At 39.7% G+C, this 9,725-nt stretch overlaps 1 protein-coding gene across 1 annotated transcript; it reads right to left on the reverse strand.

Annotated features, from left to right (window-relative positions):
* Window positions 1-3,390: 3,390 nt before the first annotated feature.
* LOC139717222 (uncharacterized) lies at window positions 3,391-7,690 on the reverse strand. Its single transcript, XM_071628725.1, has 2 exons — window positions 6,887-7,690; window positions 3,391-4,092 (listed from the first exon to the last, which is right to left on the reverse strand). The coding sequence occupies exons 1-2, from the start codon at window positions 7,301-7,303 to the stop codon at window positions 3,943-3,945; spliced, it is 567 nt and encodes a 188-aa protein (XP_071484826.1). The 5' UTR covers window positions 7,304-7,690; the 3' UTR covers window positions 3,391-3,942.
* Window positions 7,691-9,725: the final 2,035 nt, after the last annotated feature.

Genomic DNA, 9,725 nt, shown 5'->3' on the forward strand with positions numbered 1-9,725 from the left:
CATGCTTACACAAGTCATATACACACAAATATAGATACACTTACACCTAGCATTACAAAAAGCGATACAGCTTAAGACTCTCAATGGCAGATATCCGGATATTGTGCATCATCTTCATTGCCACAAATCTCGGAAAAGTGACCTATTCAGTCTTCCAATGACAAGAGTTCTAAACATTGTTTTGCTTTGACACACTGACTAAGAATACAGAGCCATAATCTGAGTACATTATGAACGTACGCACTTGTGTCAATGTATGAATGAGAATGAAAGAATAAGAGCTTGTGTACCTATAGCATCATGAGCTGGGGCCGTTACGGTGTCCACAGCATTCAGCTTGATATTCATCAGGGTTGCGCACAGTAGCAGAAAATAACATCATGATATTGCGATTATCCGAGAATGGATTACCACAACATTCATTTCATATACACATTAAACACACACACTGTATGGCAGCACATTTGTGTTTGCGTGCAAAGTATCAATTAAATACAGTTTGCACCTTTGCTAAGATGCATAAGTCAGGCCGACAAACACACTGGCGCCTATACAAAGAGATATTTCCCAGGTAGGGAGAAAATCTCTTTGCGCCTATATCAAGCCCAAAATCTGGAATTTTTCATCGAGGGTTTCTGATTGGTTAATATGCACGCATACGCACAGATCTATACGCCCTGTATAGGTCATAATTTTTCGTTGTAAACTTCTGATTCATTTATTCATTCCGTCGTCTTTACAAGCAGGGTGGTCCCATTCGGAGCTGCAAAGGCCTGTTTGACAGGGGAGCCCTGCATCAAAGATTATTACTCTAATATTACTGGAAGTTCAGCTTTCTTTGTAAAACATCAGAACATAACATCGAGGCAGGCCCACTATTGACTGACGGTAAGGTATGCATGTGTCTATTACACACAAAACAACATAAACATATAAACACACAAAAACACACACGTGGAAGATTACTACGGACAGTCGGAAATGGACTGTGTATTGATAAAAAGCCCTCCACTCAGTGCAGACAGCGAAGGCTCACAAGGTACAATCTTACCACCCCCCCCCCCCCCTTTCCCCAATCCAACACATATAACATAATTACCCCAGCTACGGGCCTGCCCATAACAACATCTTAACGAGATACAAAAGCAAAGACTGGAACTAAAGCATCACGATCCCAGCAAGAATATCATTATGGTTCTAAGTATATCAACTATAACAGCCACTGTGTTTGCGACATTTCACGGAATGAAAGCGTCTTCTTGAAATCATGAAATAAAGGCATCTTAGAATATCGGCTACCTCAAGCTAAATACATTTCATTCAGTTTGAAAGACAACAAGTTCATAAATCAAGGATTTTAGAATATAGACCTACAGGTTCTATTCTAACTGCAATAAAGCGAGAATAGGCATCCGAAGAAACTACACTTTGGCCACAGCTGTTGTGATGAACGCCCACGACATACACTGTACATGTACTATATTCACTGCTACACGTGTATTTCGAAGTTTATCTACCATCGACCAGATAATATGTACTCTAAAAGCACAGAGAGCATGAAAGAAAGACTTACCTTTCTGTATTTGTTGCGGTTTTACTATACTTTCTGTTCTTGAAACAAAGCGTGTACTATAAACCCGCTACGATATCTTGGATTCTATTCACAATCTTTAAGACGGTGCTTTTTGGCGTGATAAAAGGGCGCTATTGAAAATGGCTGCATTGTGCAGTTGCGAAACCTATGCATAACCTAAGACGAAACCGTAACAATTCAAGGATCTCCTACAACGACAGTGAGTATAAATAGCAAACATTCCAAAATCGGTGAAACAGTGACTCCAGAATGAACCTCTGCACGAAAACTAGGAACCAAGGAAGCCTTGCCATTTGTACAAATATCTCGAAAGATTCAACCATAATTTCATTTTAGCGATATGATAATTAAAATGCTAGTGATGCGAGAACAGGAGGTTATCGAGAGTATATGACGCTTAGATTTTGTGACGTCAGGATTACTAGCGACTTATATGAGGGGAGTTATGTGGATATATCAATGGAACTGAATACTATATAATAGTCATGCTAGAAACTAACCTTAATCAACAGTATACACTGTACAAAAATACATGCATGATAAACAGACATGAAATAAACTCAGAATCAGGGTCTGCATTACTATGTACGACACGCTCAAGGTTTAAGTTTTCAGCTAGACTTGACGGAACGACGTAATGTAAAAACAATTTATCTTAACCATAATTCATTCATCCATATATAGTTCATCATCACAATCATCTTCATCATCACAATATTACCCTCATAATTTTTATCATTATCCCCTCCTCCCCCCCCAAAAAAAATACTTATTTCACAGTATCCCATCACAAGGAAACACAATATCTAATCACAAGTATCACAATATCTATTCACAAGGAAACTACATTGTCCTTTGATCAAAGTCTAGTAATTTTATCAGGTAGAAATTTATTGAGCACGCTCTCTTATTGAAATGCCCAATATATACCAGCTAAATTCAATCAAAATTATTCATCGAAGAAATTGCGACGTTTTAACAGCTGTTAAACGGACACATATAATCGAGCATGAGCTTACTCAGCTGTTTAAACATGATGAAACTCACATCGCTGAGATAAAGTCAACAGGCACATTATGCTGGGCACTTGTGTTTAAATGAGAACCATGCAGCATTTGCATCACGTTCTGTCATCATAAATATGTGAACAGGTAAATATACAGACATGCATGGCGTTTTGGTGTATTTTGGCGGTTTCCTTTTCGGCATTCGTCAGAAAGTAAACTGAGCTTACCGTCTTTCGATCAGATGACAGTACTGTATAGATTCATCCATCATTACCATATGCATCTGATGTATACTATTTCATTTGAACGACGCTTTTAGGGTGAAGAATCATATACAGTTTCAGGGCGCGTAGTGGGTCTGGGTATGTTTCATGTACACAGCTGTATAGCTTCCTGCATGACCAACCCAATATTAGTTGATCTAACTTACATCAAGTGTAATACTTGACATAAAGACATGGGGTAAATCTACCTACGATAAGCTTCGTTGCCTTTATTGATGTCTGGTTTAAACTTAAACATTGCCAAGAAAGAGGACTGTGAAAGCAGAAAGAGAGAGTTGCTAAAGAGCAATATGAAATAGCGCTGGAATGTTCAACCAATATGGGCGTAAAGGACAAGGATGATTAAACACTTCTCGTATTGCTGCATTAGAACGACGGAACGAGGGAGACAGAGAAATGAAGATACATAGAAAGATAGAAAACATATGACTCCACTTTTATGTGTCCAAGTTCTAAATCTATCTAGGTATCTTCACCCACATCACCGAAAACACATCAAACAAGCAAACTTTAAAAAAAATACCTCTAACAACTCAACCCACGGATATGCACTTCGCAGTCAGTCGGACATCGGTAATCCTTATTTCATTTTTCTCCAAAAGATTGCCATCCATAAATGATGGTTCCTCGTTTCATTATTGAGTGCAATTAGGCGTGTAAAAGGTCAGAATGATGAAAGACAGATTAGTAAGACCACATTCTTCATAGTAATACATAAACAGAGTAGTAAACTATCGCCATGTCACTCAACGATGTAAGGAACCCACAGTACACATTATTAACTAACTTTGGACCAATTTCACCCGGCTGATTATCGATGATTTGTGTAGACTTTCAGTCTTTCTTTACGTAATATTTCTCTCAATTCATTTCAGGCCGACCAAAGACACACGAACTTACAAAAGTAGCAAAGTATGTTCAAGGCGAAAATTGAACACAAGAATGTGAATGGCGCTCCCGCTGCTCCTTATTGCTGGTCACGTGATGTTGTTTGTACCGAACCCGGGTACCGAAAGGCCATAACACAGTATGGGTCGTCTGGTTTGCATAACTTGCGTTATGAAGTTCTTGAGAGCACCCAAAGTAGACGACGTTTACTCTTCTTCTCCTCCTCCTTCTTCGCTTCTTCCGCTGGCTTCTCCTCTTTCTCCTCCTTCTTTGTTTCTTCCTGTTTTTCTAGAGCAGCCTTGGCTTCGTCAAGTTGTTTCTGCATATCATTGAGGAGTTATAAATAGGAGAGTTGAAATGTAGACAGACAGATATAGTGGGAAAATAAATGAAAGGAGAATGGTGAGGCACATTTGATAAACATTTGATGCAGCATTCATTGCAATGGTAACTCTTATAAACGAATATTGATCAACATTACAAATCAATATTGCTCTGAATGGATTCATATAATTTGCGATCATGAAACTGAGTTCTATATCTAATCAAGATAGTACAACTAAAATGACGGAACGTGGTGCCTCGGTAATGCGAACTGTAGCTGCAACGTTTCATAATTATGTGCGTTACAATTTCGCTAAGTGGAATTGATATCACTAATATTCGTCAGTTTGGTGGCCGAACCCACGGGACCTTGAAACCATGCAAGGTATACAATTTCTGTTACAGAGAGGATTCCAAGCCCGCAAACGCTACAAAAAACACCAAGGCCTGAAAAGAATCATTATTTTTCAGTGCGTTTGTCTCTATGGCAGCTCCAGTGATCCATGACGATGCACAAACGGTGAATGGTGAATGTGATTGTATGTGGCTGAACAGCAAACAAATGTACGCAGTAGGTACCATAAAAATGTTCACGAATTTTGTACATTTTGTATGTAAACCACTCACACAGTTATGTTTCCTAACCAGACATGCAAGCCTGTAGAAGACTTACATTTTTTAAACAGAATTCTACATTCCCAACGCAGAAGCCTTTGCACAATGGGCTGCGTTTCACGTAAGCATTTAACACCATTTTCATCAATTGGAAAAAAAAATCATGTGTCTTTTCACATGTCCATGCGCTGTTTGATATTCATTTACGTTTTCGTGTAATTTATGGCATATTAAAAAGGTGGGATAAGAAGCTGAATCAAAATGTATGATATGAAATTAAATATCATCGTCATGAAAGAGGTTGATATGATGACATCTCCATTACAGCCATGCCGTTGTTTATGATTCAATATTGGATCAAAATCTGTCGTGAGTGTTTCGTCACGTCGCTTGAGAAATCCTGAACCATGATTTAAATCGACTCTTTTGTAATCTCGTGTGTAAGCACATCCTATTCGAGAGAGTCTGCATATTTTACGCAAGCTCTTATTCAGATCCGATCGTCGAGAAAGATGGCTGAACGCTGTTTCGATATAAACCCTGTGTTTTCAGTGCCAATCGGCACAGAACATGTCACAGCATTGTAAACAATTTCCAGTGTGTTGTTGGCATAGAAAGGGTTGATAGGACAAAACTATATCAAATGCAATTTCTACCTCTTCAGTACGAAAGAAAAAGCATCCATTTTCTTCTTCTTTTTAGATTTCTCTACCTTTTTCGTATATCCGGTTAACATAATGATAATAATGGGCGGCGAGTCATGTCATTGAAAATGGAGGACAGTACAGTAATAAACCGTAATGAGATAATACGGTTTTAATCAGGGAAAGAAATATCGAATGCGTTTTCGCTCTAGTAGACCACGCTATATAATCCTTTATAGCTAGATACGGATTCACTTTAATTGCCTCCGCTGTTAGTTTTTTTTTTTTTTTGCATTAAAAGCGATTGACGCTGTCACATTCTGTGGCTGATACAGTAGCCTACATCGCACGTTTATTATTGCCTATCAAGGTGAAAGCATTATCAATGTGTTGGAATTGCTTTTATGGGTTATGATAATGTTCCGTGTGTAGCATTTTCGATGTTCAAGATATACGTTACATGATTTGCTCGCCGAAAAGTTTAATGATTATCTGCTGTCATATCATTCAGAACTATCACGCTTGGTATACATGAAGATAATGCAACATTACAGGAATTCTGGTGTTGGTTTAAATACATGCACGTATTCAATCTCGCGTTTGTACACTAGAACGAAATGACGAGTATGGGTATACTTCAGTGGATTACTGTAAACACACTCTATATTGCATATTTACTTTCCTTTCAAAGTAGTGGCAAGTTCCGCATGCTGCAAGCTTCTATTCGACGGGATCGCAGAGCACTGAAGCGACAGTTTTCGATTCACTATACCGCAGTGTCACTATTGTTACCAAAGGCAGTACCATAGAACACGCCCCCCCCCCCCCCAAAAAAAAAAGATAATGGAACCGCTTTCGTGCCACGTTGCAAGCATGTTGCAAGGTCTCTTTCTCAGCACGGGCTCATAGATAAGGCCGCAGATACAATTAAAAAGCTATAGAAAAATATATCCTAACCGTCTAAATGTAACATTGCGTCTGTGGTTGGTGGTAAGATATCCAGTGATGACGTGCAAACAACGAAGATACACAGATTTGTGAACTCTACACCAATGAGATAAATCTTGAGATGCCAGTATGACCTGGAATTTAAATATACTAGTGAAAGAATCAATATAACACAACAGTAATTGTAATTTGACAATTCCGTAAGTAAAATCAGTGCAGATTTTTTTGAAGCGCTTGGACAGGAGGTAGTCACATTCTAGAGAAGGGACCAAAAAGTAATTACGTGCTATAGTAACTTTGACGATGGAGATCATGTTCTCTTTTTGTTCAGTGTATTTCTTCATCTAAATTGTTGTCTATTATCTTATACCCTACATCAGAGGAAGGTTGAGGTAAAATAAAATGGACCTGTCTGTGTGTACAAGTATAATTATGTATGTGTGTGTTGTGTTGTGTTGTGTTGTGTGTGTGTGTGTGTGTGTGTGTGTGTGTGTGTGTGTGTGTGTGGTGTGTGTGTTGTATGTGTTGTGTGTTGTATGTGTGGTGTGTGGTGTGGTGTTTTGGCGTCTCCATCCAGCATACCTGTAGTGCCGCCCCTTTCTCTTCTGCTTCCTTCTGTTTACTAACAGCTTCCTCCTTCTCCTTGGCTAACTTATCCTTTTCTGCGGTTACCTTGTCCTTTTCTGCTGTTACCTTGTCCTTTTCTGCTTGTACTTTTTTTAGCTCCGCCTCGGCCTTCGTCTTGGCCGTGTTTGCCTCATCTACCTTAGTTTGGCCTTCTTTACGAGCCTTCTCTTCACCGTCTTTGGCTTTGGTGCTCTCCTCGCGAACGAGCTGCAGATCGTTCGACAAATCCTGGTTCTCGTTGTACAGCCGATCGTGCTCGTTCAAGAGGTACGTGTTGTCCCTCATCAAGATCCAGCATTTGGGCACGAGAAAGGATATCAAGAGCAGACTGACGAAGAACCAGATCGCATATCTCGATCCAACCTGCGACATGATGGCCAACTATACAAGCATACGTCCACGACTAATCCGACTCCGTTGGCAACACCCAGATTTGCACAATACAACGTGTGCGAGTTGCGACTACCGTAGCGATGTCTTGCGCATATAATTATGCTCTTTGCTCCTTGCGTAGTGGTGGAATGTGTGACTCCTCCGAGCACCTTCTTCCCGTACTTATGTCAATAACAGGGCACATAAAACATACAACGCTGGAACATAACCAGAAATGACATACAGCAGTACCCCAATGCTTCTCAATAAATGAGTATTGGTTTGCAACGACACGTATAAGCCCTAGCCTGCGAATGTGTGATTTGCCTGAACTCTCGCAGCAGATCTGACACGATTCGATGCTGCCGATTCGTGCGGCAGAGAATGAATAGATCCCGATGACACCCCACCCTAGTATGCGTGTACTACATCACATTTTTACAGAGCGTCATATTCAATGCTCTGGACTTTGATCACAAGTCTGCCTCAATGTAGTCTCGTTATAGATTTGTCACGAACAATTCTCAGAGTTCACGATCTGCTGTCTGACGTACCTGATTGGTGTAGCGAAACTCATGTGGGGGACTATGACGTGTGCTATGATCATTACTATTTTGTTGACCAGCATGTACCGCGCAGACTTCGTTTTTCTGCGCGTTTGGTCGGCGTTGGCTTTCTTATGCATATTTTGGTAGAATCGAGCAAACAAGCTATTGTCCCTGGCTCGGTGACTGCAGTTGCCACGTGTAAAGGCAGACTATTGATGATCAATGCTAAACGCTTTTGCAGTGTTTTCATCCACAATCGAGTGCTTAAAAACACTGGACAACGAATTTTGTATGATCAACAAGGCAGGTGTCAGGGAACGGAAGGAGGCTGCAGCTCCTACACACTGGGCGAAAAACAAAGCAAAACTAAACTAAACAAAAAATTAAAAAGTCGGAAAAAAATAAACAAGAAACCCATGATCAGACTTTCGAGGGTTCCGCCCTCCAGGCTACGTACATGCGGGGATGAACTTAAAACGTTTCGCGGCTCTTACAGCCGGTACTGGAATAAAATATACCGATGCGAATGCCTGGACATTCTCGTTGGTTACACATTGTAGTAATTATTATCATAAAATCCACACTTATAATGAGTTTACAGGACTTTCCGGGCCCGTTTCCGTGTAGCTTTCCAGCCAGGAAGCTTGACACTTCATGGCTCACACACTTTTCTTCAAGCCATACCAACTACAGGTAAGCACCTCAATAGGTTAAATTCATGGAGCTATGGAAACTTTACAACCTCCATGGTCAGTATACATGGTGGAATAGAGGAGCGCTATGGGTGCAGTGTATCCCTCAAAGGCTTGAACCATGAATTTCCTCGTTTTAAAGCGTACTGCATGCTCATCAGTCCACTGTACCACGATATCTTGCAGTCTGTTCAACATTTAATTTCGTTTTCCTAACTATAGGCCTAAAATGATCATATACCCACCATGCAAATGGCATGAGAAGAAACACATCGGTATACACACACCATACACACAGTCATAATATGCACAAAAACCCGTGAGTGGCACTTTCAGTTTCTTAACTTATTCTTCCGTTAGTGGGTGTTATCAAAAATGAAAGAGGTCTTGGTGCAAATATAATTCAAAGGCCTGTTATACAATATATAACATATAATATAATATAATATTATATATATATATATATAATCATATATACATACACACCTAACTTCAGCACGCCTACCTCCAGCCATCATCACTAAATGTTTCCCGCAACCGGTTGCCAACTGTGAATTGTACATCACATCCCTTGATAAAGGGCAGGGCCCGAAAGCTTGAGAATAAAAATCAAACTGTGAGGATTCAAGCTACGTCTATCGTCTTATCCTTTCTCTCACCTATATATATGTATATATTTATATATATATATATATATATATATATATATATATATATATATATATATATATATATATATTATACACGCTGCTTATCTACACGAGAAAACATGTTCCGCATAGCAGTAGGATATTGTGGTATAGATAGTGCACGGTATGGACATTTTCAAGGAAATTTAGAATTAATCGACGCACTTTGCAGATAACGTTTCCTCATTGCAAAACAAGCCTGCTTGTGTTTGGAAGTACTGGCAACTGGACAGTATTATTGCATGGAGGTATTACTCATTGAGTCCTTGATTATTGCTTTGAGCGTATCCTAGTTAGGATCAAATCGAAACACGTGATGTCTGTTTGTATAGACTTAAACCCAGGCACTGGTTAAAGCTATTATCTTCACAAACTTTCACCCAAAAGTATTCTCCATTGGTACTGGTTTTAACTGAACTTAATGAAGCGTCTTCGATGGCCGAACTATAGGGGAAAGTGCAAGTGCATCTCATTTTACCGTTCTACCCGTCAG

This window comes from Diadema antillarum, unplaced genomic scaffold (genome assembly GCF_040938485.1).
Source record: "Diadema antillarum isolate AM-2024a unplaced genomic scaffold, OU_Dant_1.0 scf00000072, whole genome shotgun sequence".
NCBI classification, from domain to species: domain Eukaryota; kingdom Metazoa; phylum Echinodermata; class Echinoidea; order Diadematoida; family Diadematidae; genus Diadema; species Diadema antillarum.